Here is a 26797-nt window from a genome sequence, read left to right as displayed (position 1 = left end):
CTAGCTTTGTACAATAATCACTAAAATCATGTAGTGGCTACTCAATAACTGTTTGTTGAACAAATAGAACATTATTTATGAAATTTTGCTACCATGTGCCAGGTATTATGCTAGAGATGAAGATGCGGCAAGGACAAATATGGCTTTTTCCACTGTGGTACTAAAAGTTCAGTGGGAAAGACAGGTCATTATCAGAAGGCAAAGGCCGACTCATAAATGCATTTAGTGCTATAACAGTAGCTTATCGCAGTAGAAGGGTTTATGGCCAGAGCTCTAAGCTAGTTGGGAAGGTTGGGAAGTACTTCCCTGAGAAAGTGAAGTGGGAGGTGACAGAAGACAGAGAAGATGAACATGTCAGGCAGAGCAAGTAGCAAGCACAGGGACCCAGGGAGAAACCCAGGAGGTACCATGCGCTTAAAGAAGGGTATGAGGGGAATGAAGACAGTCAGAGAGAAAGTGGTAAGAGAGAAGTCTGGAGAAGGACAACATCAAGCCGTGCATGGTCCAGGTCCATGGTCCATGGTCCAGAAAGTCACAGAAGTGTTGGGAGATTGACATAATTGGATTTGAGTTTCAAAACCAATGTGAAAAATGTCACCACAAAGAAAGAAAAGCAGCGGCAGAAAAGCCTGGCAAGAGGGGAAATATTAGCCAGAATGTTAATAATAGCAGTAGGCATTCATCATTGAGCTGTGTGTCACCTCTCAATGCTAAATTGTTTCTGTTTCTAAGGGAATAGTATAGCTGAAATCATCTCCCAGAGGATCCTCAGCAACCCTACCTCCTGTACTGGCCTTTGGGCCTTAAAAGATATGTGATATATCTGCAGATTTCATGAAATACAAAGCTGAAGGAAAGATTCCACTCCATAAACAGGGACAGCACCTTGCACAATGCCCAATATAGGTACTTCACAAACATCTGCTGACACACAAATCAGGGCAGAAAATAAAAATGAACAGAAAAATAATAGAAAAGTATCAATTGTATTTGTAATCAGAAGAGGAGGACCCTTTGGAAGGATGAAAGATGAAAATGCAAGAGGAATCTGCAGAATAAGGAAGCAAAAGGAGAAAAGTTTGCCTTGGAAAGGAAAAGAGATTTTAAAAAAGCAATAAAAGGGGGATAAATAAAAAATACAAAAAAATAAACTAAATTAATAAATAAGGAGATAAAAAAGCAATAAGAAAATTATCAGAAGCAAAGGACTTACAGGTAGGGGTGAGTCAGGTCTTCATCAGAGAGATTAAGGAGCCAAACACCAAAGACAGCAAAATGCACTCCACATATCACCCTACGAATTTGTATCAAGTGTCTTCCTCAAGAACAATCTCCTAAAGCAGCCAGCGGGAACTCCTTTCTGCCAGAGAAGTCTCCAGCCATGGGGTTACCCAAAGACTGGGGGGTCCTAAGCATTGAAGATGTCTTAGACTAAGCTACAACATGGGAAACTAGTTCTAGTCCTGCTACTGACATGTTCCGTGACCCAGAAGGGCACTTCCCCTCCTCAATAGAAGGTAGAACTTGATCACTGGGCCCCAAAGGACTGACTGCCCAAGCTAGCTAATAGAATGTGTGTGTGTGTGTGTGTGTGTGTGTGTGTGTGTGTGTGTGTGTGTGTGTGTGTGTGTGTGAGTGTGTGTGACAATTCAACTGTAATTCAGATAGAAAAGTGCCCATTTCTTAAGTATATAGTCCTCTAAATCTTTACAAACTGAGCATTCAGTGAAAGACACCAGTAGCTCACAAGTCCTCTCTTGCTGCTTTGCGGTCACTGACACATGTCCTCCCTAGCCCCTGTACTCAAGGAACTAATAACCATTCCTTTACTACTAACCACATCGATTTACCTCACTTATGTTTATCCTGGGCACTCTTGTGTATCCACTTGACACCATTTATCATGCTGTGAGTAACAAGGAAGGTTACAATTATACAGCTCCAAATAAAAGACATGATGGTGAACTACTAACAAATTAGATGCATCTTAAATGATTGCCCTTTGTTGAGAGATAGTATTGTTCTATCTGGTCTGTAATAACTATTTAAAAAAAAAAATCTTGGGGGCTGGGAAGGTGGCTCAGTGGTAGAGCGCTTGCCTTGCATGCCTGAGGCCCTAGGTTTGATTCTTCAGCACCACATAAGCAAAAAGAAAAAAGTCAGAAGTGGTGCTGTGGCTCAAGTGGTAGAGCGCTAGCCTTGAGCTGAAGAGCTGAGGGACAGCGCCCAGGCCCAGAGTTCAGGCTCCACGACTGGACCCCCCCCCCCAAAAAAAAATCTTCCTACACTATTAGAACTTTAGTGTTTTGTTTGTTTCATTTTGTTGTCGATGAATGTTCTAACCCGTTTAGCAAAATCAATCTCTAAATTATATTGCCTTGCAATTTCTCTGAGCCATACATACAATCCCCAGGTGTAGACAGTGATATGGTCTAAGTAGGCTCTCAAGCTCTGGGCTTTGCTAGACTGTGCTTGAGACTTGGCATTTCCAGATCAGAGGCCCCTCTGACATAGTTCATCAGCCCTGCTTGCAGAGGCCATAGAAATAAAAGACTTTTCTGGAGAAAAGGAAAAAAGAGGGGAAGCTTATGGCCTCCCATACTGTCACTATTTACAGTGACTGTAAATAGTAAGTTTGGCTGCTGGTTAAAATAAACTGGATAGGTTTGTCCAGCAGCAAAGCAGTGCGGGAGCTGGGGAGGGACTATGTGGAAAGAAACAATCAACCCATGTACTCAACCAAGTGTACAGTCCTCAAACACAGGAACCCAGTGCAGTCCTACAAAGAAGACAAAGTATACTGCAGCCCTAGGAAGTCCTCAGAGCTGGAATCAGGCATTTTGATTAGAGAAAAATGGAAAAGGAGAAAGCTTACTTCCCTGACTTTCCTGGCAGAGGGAAAGAGAGGTAAAGAAAGCCTTCTTTGAAAAGAAGCAAAGCTTACCTGTGCTAGTTGAAACGCCACTAGTTGCCATGAGAGGTTTGAGTCCACCTGCCATGGCATCTCTCCAACCAACATAAGCATCCAGTGGAGGAAACTTAAAGGGGTTTAGTCCCTGCCCCCACGGAGCCATGAAGAAAACAAGATTTTTTAAAAAGAAAGAATCCCAGTACACCAATTCTTAGGGAATAATTGTATGATAAGATTATAGAGGGCTGGGAAGATGGCTCTGTGGTAGAGTATTGCTTTACATGCATGAGGCCCTGGGTTCGATTCCTTAGCACCACATACGCAGAAAAAAATGGAAACGGTGCTATGGCTCAAGCACTAGCTGTGGTAAAGCACTAGCCTTGAGCTGAAGAGCTCAGGGACAGCGCCCAGGCCCAGAGTTCAAGCCCCATGACCAACCAAAAAAAATTGTAGCCTGTGTGATAGAATGAGTCTCCCATCAAGACCTATTCTAGTAGATATATTTCTCAGGGAACACTCAGATTTCTTTTCCCCCTAAGTGCACAGTTTTGTACTTGGATCTCCTTTGGAGCAACCCATGAAAGGATGATTCCACTGGAAAAAATAAAAAAGCCATCTGAGGCTCTTTTGCATAGTTTGCTCTTTCAGTAGTTTTCATATGTAGCTTTCAGTAGTTTTAATATGCTATGTCTTGGTCCATCTGATTTAGGATTCCTTATAAACACATTTCTTTTTTAATGTTGCAGCTTGAAAAAAGCGAAAGAGAGAGACCACCAGCTCTATTCTTGGTTATTTCTATTTTAAGAAAGCAGTTCAATTTAGTTTTGTTTGGGGCTGTCCAGCATTCAACAGTCACCACTCTGTTAGAACCTCCATCTCCTGGTTAGGCGAAATCTCCAGCTTGTAAGGTCTTGGCAGAATGTACATCCAGCTCTGTTCCCTTATGGTGTCTCGTCTACTAGCACAAGTAGGGGAAGCCAGGTTACTTTTTGCTGTTTAAGAAGCTATATAAAGGAATTATCACTTAAAGCAGTTGATGTATACAATATATCTTGATCAATGTCACCCCTTTCAACATTCTTATCCGTCCCTTCCCTCACTCCTTTTGTAGGTCCCGGGGCTTGAACTCAGGGCCTGAATGCTGTCCTAAGCTATTTGCTCAAGGATCTCTAATGCTGGAGCCATGGCTCCGCTTGCAGTATTTTTTGTGATTGAAGATAAAAGTCTCACAGACTTTCCTGCCAGACTTTCCTGCTTTGAATCATGATCCTTAGATCTCAGCCTCCTGAGTAGCAAAGATTACAAGTAGGAGCCACCAGGAGTGCCTGGCTAATTTTGTTGGATACACACTGGATTCTTAACGGCATTTTTCCACCACCTATGGCAGGCAGGTGATTTTAATGATTGGGAATTCATTACTGGAACTTTGGGCCTAGGCCAAGTGATGCTAGATAGAGGGATTGTTTGAAGAGAAAATTCAACAGAATAACAACAGCCTTTTAGCCCAACTTTTTCTGGTGTGTTACTGATGTCGCCACCTAAACATGGACAGAGTAGCTTTTGATTCTTGCTGATGATTAACACAGCAGTGTCGTTCCCATCACAGGTTGAATGAAGCCACATGTCTGCCCAAGAAACTCTTCCTTCAACATACTATGCGTTCTTTAATGGTGAAAACCACATTTTCTGTGATCACTTTCCATTACACCAGTGAAATAGATGTTCAGCAAGAGCGGGATAACACTAATCCACAGGATTAAATAACTTCACACATCCAAGTATGAAGTTCACTGAGAAGTGGATGAATATAAGTATCCTAGACTTACCTGGAGAGGTTTTGATTTTAAATAATACCATAAGCTCATATACTAAAGTCCAAATATCGAAATAACTACACTTTTTATGTCTGCCCCATGAGCTAGGAAGGCTTTTCTTCAGGGTGACATTGACCAAGATGCATTATACTTATATCCTGATTTGCCAAATTGAAACTCCTTTGTACAACTAAAGATAATGAATTTTAAAAATAATAAAGTCACACTGAACATGTTTTAGTTAATGCACCATGCTTCTCAAGGCACTGATAAAAGCATTTCTACATTGAGTATCAGGTCTATGTCTCTCATGTAGATATGTATATGTGTATTGTAGATGTATGTGTGTGTGTGTGTGTGTGTGTGTGTGTGTGTGTGTGTGTATGCACCCTCTGATTCTATACTTGCATCCAGGTAGAAGGGAAGTAATGATCTCTTTCAGTTTATGCATATGGGTCTTTTTACCCACTGAAAAATATTTTGTTATTTTCCTGTCAAAAAACAACTACAGAAGCAATGCCCACATTTGTAGATGATATTTCTTGCCCAAAAATCATAGTAAAAATATCCTTCAAAGCAGGACCACATAGAGTCCCATCTATGTTCCCCAGGCCTTCCCACCACATCTGCAAATGTCAGAGGCCTACCTCAGCCCAGTATATAAAGTAGAGGGGCACCACATGGCATCTGATACCAGTATCATCTCCAGACTTAAGACTGCCAATTGAAATTCCTGGTTCTATCATTTCCTGGCTATGTAGCCTTAAGTAAGTCATTGCATCTTTCTTGGCTCTTCTTTACATGATAAATTGGACCATGATTCAGCACTTGCTTCAGAGGGGTTTTGAGAGGATTAAATGAAACAATGTTTCTCCTAGTACATAGATATTCAAAGAAAATGTTTCTTACTGTTCTGCTTTCAATACATGATCTTAGTAGAAGCCTTTTTGTCTGTCTTTACAGTATTCTCCATAAATTCAAGTGTTAACAACAGTTCTTGCTTAGTCTTGCTAGTTTTTTAAAAAAAAACAAGTGATCTGTCTTCCTTACCAGATGCTCTGAAAAGCAGTTTCCCAGGACTGTAACAAGCCGCCCTGATTCATCCCCAGCCCTCCCCTGGCTGACAAACAGTTCTATGCCACATAATTCTTTTTTTTTTTTGGTCCAGTCGTGGAGCCTGAACTCTGGGCCTGGGCGCTGTCCCTCAGCTCTTCAGCTCAAGGCTAGCGCTCTACCACTTGAGCCACAGCGCCACTTCCGGCTTTTTTCTTTTTGCTTATGTGGTACTGAGGAATCAAACCCAGGGCCTCGGGCATGCAAGGTAAACGCTCTACCACTGAGCCACCTTCCCAGCCCGCCACATAATTCTTTCTAACAACCTATACCACCTGCTCAGGAGGCTGAGATCTGAAGATCATGTTTTAAAGCCAGGCCAGGCAGAAAAGACTGTGAGACTCAACTCCAGTTAATTATCAAAAGGCTGGAAGTGAAGCTGTGGCTCAAGTGGTAGAGTACCAGCCTTGAACAGAAAAAGCTAAGGCTCTTGAGTTTGAGGCCCCAAGACCAGCACAAGAACAAACAAAACACTGCATTAAAGACACTCAAAGAGGAAAAAAAAAAAGAAGTGTATAAAATCAAAAGGATGTGTAAACAAAATGGAAAGAGCAATATAGAAATCATAAAAAGAAAACCAAAACTAAATTTTGTAGAGAGAGTAGTGACTGAAATGAAAAACAGAAGAGAAAATGTATAAACTTGAACACAGGTCAATGGAAATGATCACGTCTGATAAATGGAAAGAAGACAAGACTGAAGAGCACAGAGCCCAGAGGACAGGTGGGGCACCACTGAGAGAACTGACACACAAAGCGTCAGTCCCAGAAGAAGGGAGAAAGAAGGAATAGCTGAGTGTCCACATAGTTGATGAAAGACGGGAGCATACATCTGGGACACTCAAGCAACTCCGGTAAGGTCAACGCGACACTCACACTGAGAAAACTTACAAACTTTCCAAGCCCAAACCAAAATCTCCTGAAAGCTGTGAGGAGGACGTAATGCTTAAGGGATCCTGCAAGGTGAACAGAAAGGACACGATATAAATTAAAAATCTCAATAAAGAGGGCCAATTATAAAGGCTAGCATTGTTTGAACAATGATTTACGGCTTTACTTTTCATTTTCTACCACTAATAGGATTTTTTTATGTCTAAAAGCTAGAAGTATTGTTTTTTTTAAAAAAAAAAAATATATATGAACTCTATATGAGGTGCTGCCGGTGGCTCATGCCTGTAATCCTAGCTACTTGGGAGACTGAGGTAAGTGTGGAGCTGGCCTAGACACACATGTGAACCCCTTCTGAACCAAAAAGCTGGGTGCAATGGTGCATGCCCATCACCCTAGCTATGTGCAAGGATAACGTCAAGATCAAAGCTCCAAGACAGCCCAGGTAGAAAAATCCACAAGGTCCCATCTCAACAGATAAAGCTGGGCATGGTGGTGTGTGCTTGTCATTCCCGTTTGCAGGAGGTAAAATGTAAAAGCACTACTACAGTCCAGGAATATACCTGGGCAGGAAGCAAGACCCTCTCTCAAGTCTCCCAAGTGTTCAGTGCCAAAAAGGGCTGGAGGCACAGCTCAATAGTGTCTGCCTAGCAAACAGGGCCCCAAATTCAAGCTCCAGTATTGCCAATTTAGATATAGATAGATAGATAGATAGATAGATAGATAGATAGATAGATAGATAGATAGATAGACAGACAGACAGATAGATAGATAGATATGAAAATTATACTGTCAAATTAAAAAATCAAGTTAGGACCAGGGTGCAGCACAGGGGTAAGACTGCTTGACTTTCATGCATGAGACCCTGGGTTTGATCCCAGGCAAAACCAAAAAAGAATAATTTATGTATAGAATGATCCAATTATTTGCATATCTGTATATGTGTTCATGTGTGTACATATATTCTCTTATACAAATAAACATACTAATTCCATATTTTACTGAATTTTACTGTATTTCAGTGAAGCTAAATACAAGGAAATTGCAAAACTATGGGAGATGGTTCTATCTACGGAGTAAGTCTTAGTTTGGGTTCCTAAAGAAGCAGGTTCTGAGAAAAGGATTTGGATGTAGGGGCTGGGAAGGTGGCTCAGTGGTAGAGTGCTTGCCTCGCATGCATGAAGCCCTGAGTTCAATTCCTCAGCAGTACATAAGCAGAAAAAGCTGAAAGGGTTGCTGTGGCTCAAGTGGTAGAGCGCTAGCCTTGAGGTGAAGAGATGAGGGACAGTGCCCAGGCCCAGAGTTCAAGCCCCATGACCGACAAAAATAAAAGGATTTGGATATGGATGGTGTCATGGGGTACCAGGAAACACGGATAGAAAAGAGGGGAAACAATACAGAAAGAAAGAAAAAAACACAGCCTATTATTGAAATAGCTATCAAGGTATACAAGTAAAGCTCAATACCCCTGGGAGACACAGGAGACTGCGTGACATACCTCAGATATCTCAACCAAGGGACAAGGAAGTCTGTTTTCCCATCCTCCGCTATGATGATCTGAGGTCCTGTGCTATGACCTCTCCTGGTTTTGGGAGCTTCCTCTATTGTGTAAGTTAAGAGGAAGGCTGCCAAACAGGACAGGCAGGCATTTGGTGCAGAGTCTTAATTAAGTAAAGGAACACTGAGAGCTGTGGCAATGAGCAAGACACAATAACTCCTCTCAGGTGCATTATGTACAACTGACAATTTCTGCATACTTGTTATTGCTTTATCATTGACACATCTTAAATGGGAAAAAAGAAACTGAGTTAATAGAAAGACTAGGTTTTCTAGAGAAAAGCAAAACATGTTTGCAATTAAGCCAGAAAGTGTGCAGAGAGGCCAGGGGTCTCCCCTTTTGATTGGGGCCTCTGTCTAGAAAAGACGTACTGAAGAGGACAAGTATCTTTGAGAATCAGCTTGACTGACACGAAAGGGAACAAGAGAGCACCCTGAGGAAAGACAGCTGAGACAACGCAGCGTTGCAACACTTTATTCGTTGATCATAAATAGGCCCATGAACATCGAGCTGATCATGAGTGATGTACTAGCACCTGGAACGTGACTGTCATGGAGCCCTCGCTGGTTCACCCTCACTGGCCAGAGAGCTTGGGGTGTCGCCTCCTCAAGTCTCCAGCTTTGTGGGAACCCTCCTGGTATAGCAATTTAATTCCTGGCTCATTCTTGACAATTAAAAAAACCATAAAAGACTGTTTGCAAGAAAATATCAAAGAGAATAAGAAGATTTTTCCGCTCTTCTTAGAGTCTAAAAGTAAAAAGGGAAGTTAGGGAAGAAGAGGACAGGAGGAAGACGTTGGAGATCCTCCTGTTTCTTCCTTTCCGCAGAGCATTTTATAAAAGCAAGACCAGGGAGGATCAATGCTGTTTGGAGATGGGCTGTGTCTCTCTAATGAGCCACTCGAGAGCTTCCTGGCGTCCCTGTTTCTGCAGTTCCTTGCCAATCACATCCCTACAGGTCTGGTGGTAATTGTTGAGCCAGTCGAGCTGCAAAGGAAAGAAGGGAGGGTACTGAATACGCCATCGGATCATTACCATAGAGCAACAGTGCTGACAGAAAGGGACCCACACGCTGAGGCCACACGTGAGGGCTACGGTACACAAAATCCTTTCTCCCTGCTAATGGACAGGCAATTTTCATGTGTATTTCCCCAGAACTGGATGGAACCAGTCTACACTGCTAATGGTATACATGCTTCCAGTGGACTAGCAATGACTGTGAGATAGCCAATAATCTGTCGATGTGAGCTCCCCTGAGTGCAGTGCTTGTAACCAGGCCTTCCCTTGTGATAGGACACCAGCCAGCCACAGCCCCAGGCCACTACAAGAGAGATGGGGCCAGATCACCACATCAGCAGCTCCTCCACCTACCCACATGGACCCATTCATTACTCCTGAGCCAGCTTAGGTGCTGGAAGACTGAAATAGCTTCATCAGCTGTAAGGACTCCTGCTAACAGACATATCTGAAGTTCTTCTGCAAACTTACTGAGTTTCCTTTTCTTCACCCACTGATGTTTCACTGACCCAAAACCTTTAGTGGCCAATAAACGCAGCACTACAGAGCAGAACTGAGAGTAAGCAACTTAAAAGAAATGAAGTGCTAACTAATCCTAACTACTTGGGTGACTGAGGTCCAGAGAATCATGGTTCAAAGTCAGTCCAAGCAGAAAAGCCCTTGAGACTCCATTTTAACCAGCAAAAAGTAAGGCTAGAAAAGTGGCTCAAGTGGTAAAGCACCAGCACAGCAAGCAAGCTAGGCAAGTACAGGGCCCACGTTCAAACCCCAGAACCACCAAAGAAAATAAAGAAGGTGCTGACGAAACTGACACCTGGAGCGGTGATGACTCTGATACAGCCTGGAGACTTCCGTCCAGCAGGGAGTTGGGCCAGTGGTGGAGGAATGTCAAAGCCAAGTAATTCATTCTGTGCTGCCAGGCCAGGCAGGGCTACAAAGCTGCCTGCCATCCAAACAACTCAATGGTGCGGGCTGCAGCAGCCTACTATGACGCTGAGGCCACAGGGATACTCATGAGTCCTGCTGGCTGAGGGGAGAGAAGAGGGAGCGCAGACGGCCTGAGCGGGCCTGAGCAGCATGAAGCCTGCCTTCCGAAGTGGGCAAATTCACATCCCTCTGAAGTCCTCTGCTGCCATCTAGTGAGCAATGATGGAAGGAGCTCCAAACCAAAAGCCCATTACAAAGACAACAGTCAGGAAAGGAACAGAACTCCCCTTCGGGTGGGAATTACTGTGCCTTCAGACATAATGAAGCCTCAGACCTAGTAAGTATAGAAAAGGGCCTTTTGCTGAAAAGAGCGAATAGCTGACACAATACTCTGCTTGAGTAGGATAGGAAGAATGCTGTATTTGCAAAAACTTGCTTATGGCCCAATAGAGTACAATCGTCCAAAATAATACTTGGCTATGGTTTGGGTATTCAACATACAATAATGGAACATTAGCTCAGCTAGATCACACTGGGCTATGTCTCACTTCCTCCCTTCAAAGAAAAACAAAATAGTTGGCTTCACCTTCCTCATGAACTAGTTCCTTGTACAAGCAGATCACAGGGGAAAATCCCTCCTGACTTGTACACTGTTCTGTGAACAGGAAGTACATGTAGGAAGCAGCAGTCTTGGGCTTCCAAGAGTGCTCGCTAAGATCCTGGGAGTTGCCTTTAAGGGTCATTTCAAGAGATATGGGCTCACATGGGGCACAGGGTGGCTTTCACAACTGTGTTTTTGGTCCCTTTCACCTAAAGCATCACTTTGGGAAGCTGGTTAACAGCCCCTGAACAGCTGGTAGGACTCTTCCCACTAAACAGGACACACACATGACTCCAGGCTGCTGACAGGCCATTTCCTGACCCTCATCTGTCTACAAGCAGAAACCACCATGAGAACCAGATGCCTTTAGGATCCTGTGACAATGCTGAGCTGAACCAATAGCACTGATCATCAGATAGAGGTGGCCGAGCAGAGCGGAAGCAGGAAGCAGATGACTTTCCTCTGTGAGCTGGGAAGGACAAGAGGCTTCTAGTTAGGTGAATCCCATTCAACAGTGTAAGCAGGAGCCCTGCTTTTTAGGGTGAAAAACAAGGTCCAAGCAGGCCCCACTGAGAAGTAGTCCTGCCTTAAGCACTCAAAGAGCTGGAAGCTGGTGGCTCACACCTGTAATCCTAGCTATTCAGGAGACTGAGGTCTGAGGATTGCAGTTCAAAGTTAGCCCAGACAGTAAAGTCTGTGAGACTTTCATCAATATAACCACTAGAAAACCAGAAGTAGTGCTGTGGCTCAAAGTGGTAGAGCGCCAGCCTTAAGCAAATAAAGGTCACGGACAGCACCCAGGCCCTTAGTTCAAGCCCCATGATCAAAAAAGCACTCAAAGGCCCCTGGCATGAGGCCCGTGGCTCCTTGGGTAACAAGCATGCCATGCGTATCCTGCCTCTGGTGCCTACTAGGCATCTACTTCTCACTGATCTTCTGACCCCTGCCTTGCTCTGGAATTTGTATCCTGGCTCTCCAGTTCCCAGCTTGAGAACTGTTTTATCTGTACAGGTTGTTCCTGCTCCATTTCTGACCCTCGTTTCTTCTCTAACCTTCAGTACTTCCCTGATCCCTTGCCTTACTCCAGGCCTCTCCGGGCCTCCTGTCTCATTTGGCCATACAACCTGGACACTAACTCTAGTATCTGACATGATCTGAAGACCTGTAATTCTTGGAGCTTGCTAAGTGAGCACTACTGTGACGAAACCATGCAGTAAGAGTTGGTAACCTCTTACTCTCATCTGGGTGAAACTGAGCATTGAATACATTTTGCTTTTCATTTCCTTAATGTTTCACATAACACAAGAAAGCAATCTGGCATGTACAGTGACCAAGAGGCCCCACTGTCCGGCTGGTCCTTTGTAGGGAAGACACCCAGGCTTTAGTGTGCTAAATGCCTCCTCAGTAAAGCTATGGAGAAGCAAGGCCATTTCACCCAGAAAAGCAATGGCTTACTGTTCCTACCCACATACCCTCCAGTCCTTGCATGGCTGGGGGAAGCCCAAAAACCACACAGAAAATGACAAGGTTCTCAGGAGATCTGATGGGTAGCCTCAGGTGGCCCCGACCTCTAAATTAAAAGGTGAGAATGGAGCAGGGAATTAAGGGAAGCTGTCCGCCTCCCTGACAACACTTCCACCTCCCAAGACTTCTCCATTACCTCTTTGTCCGTAAGAGAATCCACATCTATCATTTTGGTCTGGATCGGAACCAAAGTTAGAGGTTCAAAGGTCAGGCTTCCCCGGTTATTGAAGTTATACTGTAAAAGGAGGAAATCGGCAGCTTTTATGTGACGTCACCACAATTACCCACCATAACATCTCTCTACCAGGCCTGGTACCCCTTAGAGCCAAGCGTAAACACTGGCAAAGTTTGCGAGTCACCATTTTTAATAGAGGTGCACAAACACAACTGATACCACGTTCCAAGAGCTGCCCCAAGGAACACAGCCTGTGCCAGTAACAGGTCCACAGGGTCATGTCTGCTATGATGGAGGAGGCAGAGGCTGGGTCACAGGTGTCTGGACTCAGAGCATCTCTGGTCTGGGTTTTTAAGACTTGATGGAGTTTCAGTCCCTAAAATCAGCCAGCTACATGGCCTGCCTTAACCCAGCGAGGCCCATCAGTTGACAGGGTAGAGACTCAAGAGCAAGCTGGGCGAGGGGGATGTAGCACAGAACACTTGCCTGACATGTACAAGGCCCCGCATTCAATCCCAGCACTGGGGGAAAAGTGAGCAAACTAGGTCTTTGTTGCCTTTGGGAGGAAGGTGCTAGGCCACTTCCAAGAACAGTGATTTCCACAGCACAGAGCAGATCATTAAGGTCAACCTCCTTGCAGACTTGGGAAGCTACTTCTCTTCAGCTGCTCATTTCCACAGTGAAAGGTAGGAAGCTAACAGGTCTGACAGGTAAGCTCTTGTACCTAAAATCCTATCTGTCCTGGTAACACTGACAGAGCCTGTGAGACCTGAACCACGGCATAACTCAGGTTTTCTTGATGTCACCTGGTAAAAATCATGTGAGGGATGTAATGAGAACACGGACTCCAGGCCTTGCACTGGGGATTGTGGTTCATGAATACAAGCTGTCTTCAACAAACTCAGAGCCTCAAATCACATCAGGCAGGAGCCTGTTTGGGATTCCATGAGTAACAGTCCTGGGTCCCAGTTCATGAAAGATTTTCACTCTGGCTTTCAGGGGGAGCAGAGCAACTTCTATCAATATCACGGGAAGAAAACTTCATTTGGGGTTCAGAATGGCATATTCTTGGCTCCCAAGACAACCATCTTCATCTTCCCACAATAAGGAACAGGAAATTTCTATCATAAATGAATACTTACTTTGGTCTTCATAGGAACCACCAGAACAACATTCTCAATGCGGATTCCAAAAGCCCCATCTTCGTAATATCCTGGCTCTAAAACAAACAAACCCCAAATGAGAAGCAGCCCACAAGGAAGATGTACAGAGAAGCATTTTCACCTGAGTTGACCACCCGGCCCTGAAAGAGAAGAAAGAGCTGAGATCCCACCCTATCTGTGTGCATGAGCTTAAAGACGCCACCTGCACCCACGTGGCCACATTGTCATAGGTACCTGAGATACAGAAACACAAGGCAGGTCATACAATAACAGGGGGGCTGTTAAATACATCATATTGCATAATCACAGGACACAAGGATGTAGGCATTAAAGTCTGTTTACAAAGACCTAAGGATAACATGGTAAATGACAATATATTAAAATAATAAAACAAGATACAATGTTAGTATGATCTCAATTATTTTTTAAAAATAAGGTGTGTGTGTGTGTGTGTGTGTAAAAAGCCAAAGCTAGCATGGCAAAATATTGTCATGTTGTTCCCAGATGGTGAGATTACAAATGATTTTCATTGTCTTTTTATCCTATTCTATCTCTTTCTAGAAGAGTCATTTTCAAGAGTTGGTTTTTTGTTCATTTAGTGTGTCAGTAGAGGAGATATACTATAAATTTCCTTTAAAATAATATTTTTGTTAAACAAAAAGAAACACCAAAGGACTGTCACGTGCTGTACATGAGTTTACCTACCATCAGTGACGATCATGCCTGCCTCCAAAGGCTCATCAGAGAAGGTTTTATAACTGATGCCGCAGGGACCCTCATGAACATTCAAAAAAGATCCAACACCATGTCCCGTTCCGTGCAGGTAATCCAGACCAGAATCCCACAAAGCTGAACGCGCAAAGGAGTCTAGGAGGTGGCCTGAAAAGACATAGAAGAACTGCCTGATGTTTGTACAGCACTTCAGAGATTAGATTCATTGTATTTGGCTCTAAAAGGTGAAACAGAAACTCATGGGTAAAAGTTACCGGTGAGTTCAGATTTCAGCCCAGCACAAGGAAGAACTTTCTAACAATCAGAGCCACCTGAGGAGCCAGTCAGAGCTCAGTCTAAAGCTAGAGCATCATTTGTCCAGAAAGCCAGTAAGAAGACAGACACCCATTGTCGATTACAGCTATGCTGGGTCAACTTAAGACTGTCTTTCACCAACTCTGGAACCCTAAGGTTTAGAAATACAAAGATGAGATTCTAGCCAGACTGCAAGTAGTCAGGCAGGCACAACAGATGAGGAAACTGAAACTCAGGGAGATGAGCATGTGCCCATCTAACTAGATTCAAGGCCCAGGTATGTCCAACTATGGAATGTTCAGGCCCCAGCCTCAAGCAAAGCAATAGATATGTAAATTCAGGATCCAAGTAAAGTAAGTAACTATAGGGATCATTCAAGGAGGCACTAGCCTACTACTAAAGGGCAGACGGGAAGCTTCTCCATTTTTCACTCAGGTCCTAAGGCTTTTGTGTCCAATCGTCCCTCTACTAAGGAACTCCCCTCCTCCCCCCCCCGCCCTTAGTCACTCAGTTCCACAGGAATGTGGAATTGTGGAAATGTCACAGCTGACACCAGGCCCAAATCTACACCTGACTCTCTAGAAGGTACTCTGAGCTCAGTTAATGGGACCAAGAGATTTTCTATACAGAATGTGCACTTGTCCTGGCTGGGCATGAAGTGCACAGGGACTGAACGCAGCAAAAGGAAGGACATGTCTTTCTACTCAGACATATCTGATTCCTGAACAAGAAAAAGATCCTGCCACGTGACAGAAGGAACCACCTACCTTTGGTACCAGTCGGGAAAATGGCTGCGCTTACAGCTATGTGGCCCTTCAGAACATATGTGAAGCATTCCTGCCAAGAAAACCAAGAGAGAGGCATATTGCAGAAGAAGACACAGTTTAATTCCACAGCTTACTGGGAGAGTGCAGAAAACCTTGCCATTAAAAAGTTTTTACCAGTACCACAGAGAAAACTGATGTGAAGAGAACAATATATCCAGTGGATAAAAGGTCTAGGTATGGACTATCATCAGAAAAATGATCCTATGGGCTTTATCATGAAATGAACATACCGAAACATTCCATGCTATATGAACCTTAGAAAGACTGGGAGAAGGGGCTGGGGAGGTGGCTCAGTGATGAAGTGCGTGCCTCAAATGCATGAGGCCCTGGGTTCAATTCCTCAGCATAACAAACAGAAAAAGCTGGAAGTGACACTGTGGCTCAAGTGGTAGAGCACTAGCCTTGAGCTGAAGAGCTGAGGGACAGTGCCCAGGCCCACAGTTCAAGCCCATGACTGACAAAAAAGACTGAGAGAAGTAATAAACCATACTGATGACCTGTCTAACATATATACATATATAGCACCTATCAAGCTCTTTATATTATTACGCTGTTTACACTAATCCCACTCTTCATGACAATGAACCATCTTTGCCCTTCACTTACAAAGGGCTCTACATCACTATGCTATCCTCAGGATAGGCTATTTCTACTGCCTGCAAAAGAAATGTCTACTTGAAAGGAAAGCATGGTAATTCATACTTGTGATCCCAGCTACTCCATAGGCAGATGTCTAGAGGATCAAAGTTCAAGACCAGTTCAAACAAAAAGTTAATGAGACTCCCCTGAAACCAATAAGCTGCCATAAGTTGCCATCCCAACTACGTAGGAGACAAAGATAGGAGGATCGCAGTCTAGGCTGGTCTAAGGAAAAGTGCAAGAAAAGGAACTAAAGCAAAAAGGCCTCTGGGTGTGGTTCAAGTGGTAGAGTGATTGCTGAGCAAGTGCCTGGTCCTCAGTTTTAGTATGGTCAAAAACAAAAACAGCAAATCCTGCTTTGAAGGCTCATGACTTGCCAGGAAGAGGCAAGAACTGAAATTCCACACATCTCAATCTGGTTTGAGGCTCTTTTCACGGAATGGCCATCACAAAAGGGCCTAATATTTGAGGCCCAAACTCTTCTCGGGCATCAGTGCCTACAAACAGACAAAGCAAGGCAACAAGACTATAAAAATCTACCCACTGCACCACATTACCAGGTTCCTAAAGAAGCTTCCTCAACAGACACATTTACTCAGACACTCAACCAACTTTTACCAAGCAGAAACCAGGATCCAGAAACTCACTGGCTCACGGAACTTCACCCGACCAGCCTGGGAGAGGCAGGTACAGCTACCTCCATTTTCATGAGCAAAAAAAAAAGGTGTTCTAGTTCAAGGTTGTGAAGTCAGTAAACAACAGAACAGATTTGAAGGCAGGTTTCTAGAAGCCCAGCACATGTCTCTACCTCATAGCTCTCTGGCCTCTGCTATGTAAGTCACCCAGAAACTGAGTAGAGAGTTCTCTGAGAAGTAAGCCTGGGAATAAGAATGCTGTCCTTGAAAAAAGGAGGCAGCTGACCGAATCCAATGTTGACACTGCTCATAAACCATACATTTCACTATGCCCCATCCCCAAGGAGAAGGCCAAAGCTATTTCAAGTTGAACCTCAGCTGCCTTGACCTTAACAGAACGCTTTTACATTTGCTCCAAATGTCTTACCCTCCAATAATTAATTACATAGATCTCACAAAGCAGATAAGCCTGACTCCACAAAAAGGAGCAATTTACGATCCAACATATAATCCTACTTATTTATGCAATTCCTTTTCATAAAAGCAATGTTCTTTGTGAGAAAAGGGAGAAGGCCTCCTGAATTTTGCCTTTGCCTCACCTTCTCATAGGCTGTAGGCATCCCAAAATGCATGGTCCGGGTCACATCTGTGGTTCCATCCCTTTCAGAAGCAGAACAGAAAAAAAAGAGTTGGTTTTCAGTTGAAGTTTTCTCAAATATGAAGAGGTGAGGACACAGAAAAGTTAGAACCTTCCTGCACTGCTGATGGGGACATTAAATGGAAGAGACCCTTTGGAAAACAGTTTGCATGAACCATTAACCTTAGAGGACTCAATGTGGTTACCATATGAGACAGTAATCCCACCCCTACCTATATACACAGGAGACTTGAAAACATAGGTCTGCACAAAAACTTATACATGAGGTTCACAACAGTATTAGTCATAATATCCTAGAAGTGGAAACAACCTAAAGGCCCATCCACTGACAAGTGAAGAAACAGAATGTCAAATCCACACAACTGAGGATTACTCAGCTTCAGTCATGTAAAGGAATGAAGTACTCATACATGTTATGACATGGTAAACCTTGAAAACATTATGCTAAAAAGCTAAGTGAAAGAAGTCAGACACAGAAGACAATATTAATATAATCATGTATATAAAGTTACCAGAAGAAGTAAATCATAAGAGACAAAGACTCATCCTTTTAGAGTGATGAAAATATGTGTGGCAATAATTGTATAGCTCTGTACATACACAAAAAAATTAATTTCATACTTTACATGGGTGTATTTTATCTAAATAAAGTTGTTCTGAAAACACATCAGAGTGAATGGCATTAACTAAGCCTTAACACACACAGTCTTGGTATAAAACATGAGGACTCTTCCATAAGCAACACCACCACTGGGGCTATGAATAAGTACAGGGGAGCCTACTTCTAGCAAAAGAGGGCCAGGATCCAGTTCTTCCTTCTAGAAAGGCAAAGGGTTTACTGGACAGAGTTAAAAATATCCAAACATACTTCTAGCAAAAGAGGGCCAGAATCCAGTTCTTCCTTTGAAAGGCAAAGGGTTTACTAGACAGAGTTTAAAATACCCAAAAATACCTTAGAGCCCATACCCTGGATACAGAAAGAATTTTTTTTTTTTTTTTTTTGGTCAGTTGTGGGGCCTAAACTCTGGGCCTGGGCGCTGTCCCTCAGCTCTTCAGCTCAAGGCTAGCACTCTACCACTTGAGCCATAGCACCACTTCTGGCTTTTTCTGCTTATGTGGTGCTGAGGAATCGAACCCAGGGCCTCATGCATGCAAGGCAAGCACTCTACCACTGAGCCACTTTCCCCCAAAAAGGATAAGTTTAAAATTCAACTTTACATACAGGCAAACACTTGTGAGCCCCATATCCTGAGCTCTAAGTCAAAAATCAGCCACATGTGCTAAGGCCAGGTTTGACCCCATATTGGCTGAGATTGTGTGATAACCAAGTTTCCCCTTAGTCAAAATTCACCCTACTTCATAAGGCCCTGGGGCAGCTGTAAGCTTGGGAAGCTGAAAAGGCAGTTTTGTGAAGTTCCTAAAGCTTGCTTTATTTCATAGTTACTTATCTCATGCTTTACTTATAGCCAAGGACTAAACATTTCCACCAAACTTTGTGAACAGTCACAATTGAGCTAGGGGCAAGATACAGAATGAGATTAGCAGCTGGACACCCTTGACTGGAGCGCAGCCTGCCCACCCACTTGACTGCCCTGAGTCCCTGGTCACGTGCTACAGCAGCTCTGGTTCACTTACTTGTACTGCGCGCCTGAGTCGATGAGGTACACCTCATCCAGGGACAACGTCCTATTCGTCTCAGGGACTGGCCTAACAAAGTGAATTAAAAATTAGTTATTCCACAACTGTAAACACTTGAGGGATCTGAGAGTGTATACAAATATTTCTTGTGCTAATCTTAAAACAGCATAACTGAAGTCAGAAATCTATTTTTAAAAATTACCCAGTAAATGAATTATTCCAACAAGTACTAAAAGCTCCTACTATTCAAAGACTTATCAACTTATCTCACCAACTAGATAAAGAGCACAACAGAAGAAGGAATAACATATGTCTTTGAACTTATCTGTGTCTGGGACAAAACAGGCTGTTCAAGGTAATAGTAAAGCTACAAAAGTAAGAATCCAGAGCCGGACTGCTGGTATACACCTGTGTCACCAGCCCTCAGGAGGCTAAGGCAGGATGGTAACAAGTTCCAGACCAGCCTCAGTTACTTAGCAAGGGTCTGTCTCAAAACAACAATAACAAATGATTGAGAGGGTAGGATGAAAAGCAACAGTAAGTCCAAGTTTGAGTGACGAGAATGGAGATAGTTACTGCAGCCAATCTCTGAGCACTCCAAGTATCCTTTAGTTCTGACCCTCTCAGATGCGTCTGAAACCACCAGACACACAGGGAGTAAATGCCTCTTTAAAAGGAGTGGCTTGTTTGTGCCAGGTCCTGGTGGCTCATGCCCATAATCCTAGCTACTCAGAAGGATGAGATCTGAGGATTGCAGTTTAAAACCAGCCTGGGTAGAAAAGTCTGTGAGACTCTTTATCTCCAATAGACTATTCAGAAAAAGCCGGAAGTAGTGCTGTGGCTCAAGTGGTAGAGCATTAGCCTTGGGCACAAAGAGGCTCAGGGATAGTGCTTAGGCCCTGAGTTCAAGCCCCAAGACCAGGGGAAAAAAGAGTGATTCGTGCTTCTCTTATATGGGAGCTCTTTTTTTTTTTTTTTCAAATGGATAGAACCCACTTTTAAAGTGATTCACTTTCTCCATGCCACTTTCTAGACAGTATCCCTGTGCTGAGAAATGCCCAAAGGCATGGGAGAATTCCAAGCTTCATTCTCCAGCAATGAGGGCACCAGGGGGCATGCAAGACAGTCAGACACAGGCCTAAGCCAGCCTGTAGGGCCCTGACTCCAAACCCACAATGAGAAGCAAAATTCTCCCCTTTGGTTTGAAATTCCTAATACTATCAACCCATGAAAAATTCCAGTATAGTATCCAGCCACGAAATTCATCATCTGAGTTAAATTGAAGTCCCTTTGATATTTTTTATGTTAGATCAAAAGCATTAGTCTGAGGGAATTATTTACACATCTGTGACTATCTACCACACACAGCTTCAAAAGCCATCCCAAGACTAAAAGTACTAAAGGCAATTATTTAAAAGGGGAAAAGTTATCCCCAAGTATAGCCCAGAAAGACAATCTTTCCTTAACTGTACACATGACAACCACAATGGTACTGAACACTCTAAGTGTTCAATGTAAATAAAGCCAAAAGGCTAAGCTACACAAAGTGATGCTGGAGACCAGAGGCCACGCCCAGTGACACTACCTTCCTCCCCACAGACAGACAGATCTACAGGTCGCATACAGGACACAGCAGTGTCCCTCTTGTCTCACAGTTCAGAGCAGCTCAGCTTTGGGCTCTCAGATCATGTCAGAAAAACTCTCCTAAACTGAACTGCCAAGCTTCAAAGGCCCAGTGAGCAGGAGGACAGGGCTCGGTTACCTATCGCATGTCAACCCAAAATAGGCTGCTCCATCACCTAGCATACACTGTTTGGATATGCTAGTGATGGAGCTCACAAGATATTGGAATAGTGCATCGGTATTACTATTAGTTACTGTTAGTATTAGCATTAACTAATAGTACTCTTACTCGAGTTATACTCCAGTTATTGAGGTACAGGGGCTATAGATAAGGTATCTGAGCCCCAAAATGGGAACAGGGACAGGGACATGCATTTGACTTAACCTGTGCAGAATGCCAATAACATTCAGAGCCTAAGAGGAAACTTCGCAAAGTCAGAGGCTTTGGGATTTAGAAAGAAGTAAGACTTCCAAAGTTTTATCCTCCTGTAACTAACACACACACACACACACACACACACACACACACACACACACACACACACACACACACACACACACACACACACACACACACACACACACACGTAGGCACATAGGCCCCTGGTGAAATAATGTCTCCATCCTCCTGTAACTAACACACACACACACACACACACACACACACACACACACACACACACACACACACACACACGTAGGCACATAGGCCCCTGGTGAAATAATGTCTCCATCCTCCTGTAACTAACACACACACACACACACACACACAGGCACATAGGCCCCTGGTGAAATAATGTCTCTCCCCTGCTCAGGCTCCTTTGCAGAAGCAGCAGCAAAGCCAGTCCCGTGCTCCTCTGTCCTCATGCCTTACGCGTAGTGAATGATGGCGCCATTGGGTCCTGTACTGGAAATGGTTGGGAAACTCAGGTCCACGAAGTCAGCCTGTTGCCTGGAACAGAGAGCAGAGGCTTGAAGGTTTTTACAGCACCAAGAATCAGGGCCCCTTCCATCCTCATTCATCTTACCAAAGAAATGAGTGAAAGGTTCATAGATCTCTTAAGCAGATCCTTACCTGCGGAATTCCAAAGCTTTGTCAGCAGCTGAGATCTCCGTCACACCACCTCTGGGAACCTACAAGAAAAGAGCTTGTAAATTGCCCAGTAAGATCGATTCCTGTGTGCCTCATACATGTCAGAAGAAATACTATAAAAGCTCACTTTTCAAAGGAAGGCATGTCATTGCCCAAGAAGCACTGTACTCATTGCATTCATTTAACCCCTATGTACAACTTCTTTTTAATAACATCAATTTTTTTCTTTGTCGGTCATGGGGCCTGAACTCTGGGCCTGGGTGCTGTCCCTTGAGCTCTTCAGCTCAAGGCTAGTGCCCTACCACTTGAGCCACAGCACCATTTCCAGCTTTTTTCTGCGTATGTGGTACTGAGGAATTGAACCCAGGGCCTCATGCATGCAAGGCAAGCACTCTACCACTGAGCCACCTTCCTAGCCCCTAATATCAATGTTTTAAAAGAATATTTTTAAACATCCTGCAACTAAGACTGGCTCCACACACAATACATAATATGCAGTCAATCTTATGATAAAACACAAAGCTGAAGCACAACCAGTATTTTGTAATCCTAGACTGGTACCATAGGAACTGCTTTTAAATGTATGAACAAAAACTTTAGTTCATATAAAATTTTTGTCAAAACATTTTAATATGAACTAAATAGGGGACAAATGTGTATGCATACATGTGTTTATAATAAAGAGAATCCAACCATTTTTTAAAGCTTACTTTTTTCCTCAGTGCCCATCTCACAACTGTCTCATCTACTGCATGCAGCCTGAATCTCCTCTTTAAGAGAGACAGACCTTCAAAGGCTCTCACCAACTCTGCTGTGGAAGAGCTCTATTCAATTTTGAATTTTCCACTCAACTATTTTATATCACAAAACCTCCCAAAACTAAATGAATACATCTAAGGTTTTAAACTTATAAGCAATCATCCGAAGAAAATTATCTTAGGAAAATAAAAAAGGATAAGTACAAAGATATTATTGCAGGGTTAGTCATCATGGAAAAATCAAAAACAACTGAAATAAAAATAGAAGGGATGGGGAAATAAGTAAATAAGGCACTCAATGCAGTCACACTACTGCATACTATGATCCAATTACACAATTCATGACTATACACCAATACACAGAAAACAATTTAAACAGATAAACTAGAGCCCAGAAGGAAATCTAGATTTAAAAAAAAAAAATCACACTGATGTTTACTCCTTTTTTTCCAATTCAAGAGTTGTTTATATAATGCTTAAAGGGAAGATTTTGTTTAATAACAGCACTATGAGATACCCTGTTGTTGACTCCAGAAGGGACGGGCAAGAAATTAATAGCCAAGAGTCAATTTAATATAAAAAGGTTTATAACTTAGAAGTTCAAAATGTGCACAAAGCACTCACTATCTTGCCCATGTAATTGTAACCCCTTTGTATGGTATTTCCACAATAATAAAAAAAATGTGCACAAAGATCTTTTTCTTCTAATACAATCGGCTTGCTTATAATATTATTATAGTCATTTTTCCCTTTTCCCTTGAAGTTCCACTTAGTTATAACTTCCTAGCTCAGATCTACTCTATCATAGAATTGCTTTCTTCCTCCTTGTTAATATTTTCTACTGAAGCATTTTTAAGTATATGTACAACACCTAAAAAGTTACCCAAAAAAGCATTAAGATACCATCATCATCTTAGACCTCTTGGTCAATACAGCCCAAAGGAGGCCACAGTCATAACACAGGCAGATATCATAGAATCATCTACAGCCACATGCTCAGTAAAGACGTAAGAACCAACCAACCTCTTTCTCCAACCAGTTAAAGAGTTCACAGAGGGCAACAGCATCTTTAATCTGTGTGGGAAAATAGAGACCTTTTTTAAATTATTACTGAGAATAGGAAGAGTCAGACTCAGAGCCCGGCCCTGCAGTAACCCTGGTAGGCTGGCACCTACAAAAGCCACAGACCATCAGCAATCAGGGCTTGTAGACATTTCCTGGAAACTACTTTGTCAGAGAAAGGGCTCCCCTGCTATTCAGTAGTTGAAGCACAGGTAGAAAGGGCCCATCTTCACAGCACGGGCAGCTTCCCCAAAGGACTGGACTCCTGCATCACAGGAGTGAGGAAGGGCAGGCTTTTATTAAAAGCCGGCTGTCTCCTGGCCCCAGATCTTTCTAGACCCCTCTTCTGCCTTAAAACTTAATCAATACTTTTTATTATCATTATTATCACAGCCTCCCCATGCTCTGCTACACTATCACCAGCAGTCTTTCTGTGTCGCATGTTATGCTTTGTAAAGCTCTAACTCATTAAGTTCTGTGTTTTTTGTTCTTTGTGGTCTCACTATGAAGCCCAGTCTAGCTTTACATTTATGGTCCTCCTGCCTCCTCCTCTTCCTCCTGAGTGCTTGGGATTGTAGATGTGACACACCGTAACTCAGTTCCCCATCGAGCATTTCATTTTACTTTCTCCCTGACTCTGTAAGACCAAGAGGATCAATGCTCAAGGGAGAGTCCAACTTCATGCTGGGACCAGGGCCACACAGCAGGTGAGTGAGCTAGACCTTCTAACCACCTTCCATCCCATTGTCAGCACCAGCTGCTCTACTCACATGAGCCCGCCTCATGCCTTCTGCCTCAGCTGCATTCTTCACGGCTTTGGCAATGCAAATGGGGGTGTAAGGCATACAACAGCGATGATCCTAGGGGCAAGGGCAGGCGAATGGAAAACAGAGCCTACTCAGCACTCATCCTAGACCATGGCAGAAAAGTGCACTTGAGACACATCATTTGAAGAGCTCCCACTCGGACCTCAGAGCTGAAGACCTTCCCCTTTCAGTGGATGCCCCTGAGCATGATAAAAGGGGATTGAGCTCATCCAAAAGGCAAGTACATCAAACAAGGTGGCCTCCTCCAGACCCCACCCTCTCAGCACTCTGAGAATTCTGGATGCCTGCCATCAGCAAGAGATGCCTTCCAAGCCCAGTAGCTGTGCTTGGAGTTCATTAACCTCCAGGAGCCTGAGCGAAATCTCCCTTCTTGCTGCACAAAGGAGCTTTTTTCTTCTGTCTAGAGATGTGGATGACCTGACAAGGAAGGTGTCCAGTGATCACCATCATCTACTGCTAAGAGTATGTTCTTAAAAAAAATGGGGGCACTCCCGTTTGAAATTAAGACTCGTGTGTGCCATCAAGTTACCTTTGGAAGACAGGGGCCTCAGTAAGCTCTAGGGCTCACCCAGAGAGATGACAGCTTAATCCTACAGTCTCTCTTCCAAAAACAGAGGCAAGATTAGGAAGGGGCAGGCAGGGATGAGGCAGGTTAAAGTGAGACCACGAACCTTGGGGATGGCCTCGCTCACAGCATAGCTGGCCTTGTCGCTGACCCACACCTTCTCCCTCGGAGACAGGTCAGCACACAGGGCCTTGAGCTGACTCAGGATGGACTTGTAAGGAAGCACTTGGATTTTGTATTCAGCCTCCAGACCCAAGTCAAGAAGCAAGTGCTCCTTCACACCAGGGGCATCGATGCGGTCCCCATCAATGAAGAGCCTGTGGGGGACAGAGGTGGTAACAGGAAAAGGAGAGCATGTGGGGGAATGAGCATGACACACACAGATTGGGCTCTATTGTCTAACCACCAAAAAAACTAGGTAGCTTTTCCTCCCTCCCCACTCCCCTTCTGACTCCTGCCTCCCCAAAGTGTGTTACTTGTCCCTGGATATGTTGTCATCAGTCACCAATTCAAGCCAGAAACCTAGACAGTTTCTTCCCATGCCCTCCTTTTCCTTCTCCACAGAGATCTTGGAACCTATCACCCAAGTCTGCCTAGCTATTAATTGTTTTACCCAGTCACCACCAAGATTTGGTGGTGGGCCAATCCCACCTCTCAGCCTCCATGAACTGCCCCAGACATCCTATTCTTCCCATCTGTAACATTCCTCAGAATTGCTAAACCTGATCACATGTGGTTCCCTCTGCTTTTCATTTTCATTTGGTTTTGTCTTGGTGCTACTGGTGTTTGAACTCGGAGCCTCATGCTTGCTAGGCAGGCATTCTGCCAAATCCTTAGCCCCTCATTCAGTAGCTCCTCATTGTCCTCAGGACAGAAGCCCAAGTTCCGTTGCTTGGCCCCCACCAGGCTTTCCTTTCTGGGGTTCCGCGCTCACCTTCTGGTTTCATACTTTACACCTGGACCACGCCAAACCACCCTTCAGGTTCTCCACATACTGCTCTCTCCTGCTCAGAGCGTCTGAAAATGCTGTTCTCTCTGCTTGAGTCTTTGCCCCACCACTCCTCTAGCTAACCCATATTTATCCTTAACCTTTGCTTCACTGCACATCTCCTCTGGCCCCCAAGTCCAAGCTAGCATCTTCCCGCGGCATCTCTATACACCTCTGATGGGCTAGCACCTACAATGAGCCTCAATCTCCCCAACTCTACTCCAGGACCACTCATCCTCGCACATAAACAGAAGTCCCTAGCATATAATGGGCTCTCAATGAATGTGCTATCTGAAAAAAGAGAGCCACACAATAGAAGAACAATGAAAGGAAGGATATAAAAAAAACACTCTAAAATGATAAACAGAAAATTCAACAAAGCACAAGTCAGGGAGCTTTCCCTCTATCATTTCTGGCTTTCAAAATGACTGGCTCATTTGCTTTGCCCAGAGCTGCATAACTGAGACTCTGTATGTCCCTTCATATGACTGATAGAAAACCCGGAATCCAAAGTATGCCCGGAACAAGACAATGGAACAGGAAGTTTGTGACCTAACTTCACGCCAGCTTTGTCCCATCATCCTTTCCTATTTATCTCGACATCTCATAGTACTATAAACATCTTCATATATTCTAAAGCACCTACAGAGTTAAAGGAGAGGCAGGCTATAAATAAACATCTAGTACTAATAAAAGACAAGAAGGGAAAGGAGGAAGGGTAGGAACAAGGAAGCACACCAACAGCAGTGACTGGTGGGGGCGGGGAGGG

At 43.8% G+C, this 26797-nt stretch overlaps 1 protein-coding gene across 6 annotated transcripts in view; it reads right to left on the bottom strand.

Moving 5' to 3' along the window:
- Nucleotides 1-8741: 8741 nt before the first annotated feature.
- Nucleotides 8742-26797, bottom strand: part of Xpnpep1 (X-prolyl aminopeptidase 1) — a 53766-nt gene continuing 35710 nt past the window's right edge. For all 6 annotated transcript variants that reach the window (XM_042689326.1, XM_042689331.1, XM_042689329.1 and 3 more), the window contains 12 exons: nt 25147-25357; nt 24419-24508; nt 23610-23660; nt 21811-21869; nt 21610-21687; nt 19110-19181; nt 17416-17476; nt 15483-15552; nt 14395-14568; nt 13669-13745; nt 12488-12586; nt 8742-9269 (listed from right to left, as the gene is read on the bottom strand). In XM_042689326.1, the coding sequence (XP_042545260.1) occupies nt 9141-9269; nt 12488-12586; nt 13669-13745; nt 14395-14568; nt 15483-15552; nt 17416-17476; nt 19110-19181; nt 21610-21687; nt 21811-21869; nt 23610-23660; nt 24419-24508; nt 25147-25357 (1171 nt within the window). In that variant the 3' untranslated portion in view covers nt 8742-9140. The remainder of the gene's footprint in view (nt 9270-12487; nt 12587-13668; nt 13746-14394; nt 14569-15482; nt 15553-17415; nt 17477-19109; nt 19182-21609; nt 21688-21810; nt 21870-23609; nt 23661-24418; nt 24509-25146; nt 25358-26797) is intronic.

This window comes from Dipodomys spectabilis, unplaced genomic scaffold (genome assembly GCF_019054845.1).
Source record: "Dipodomys spectabilis isolate Male_0828 unplaced genomic scaffold, ASM1905484v1 ptg000125l, whole genome shotgun sequence".
NCBI lineage: Eukaryota > Metazoa > Chordata > Mammalia > Rodentia > Heteromyidae > Dipodomys > Dipodomys spectabilis.
The sequence above is the reverse complement of the archived record's forward strand: the minus strand, read 5'-3'. Positions and strand labels throughout refer to the sequence as shown.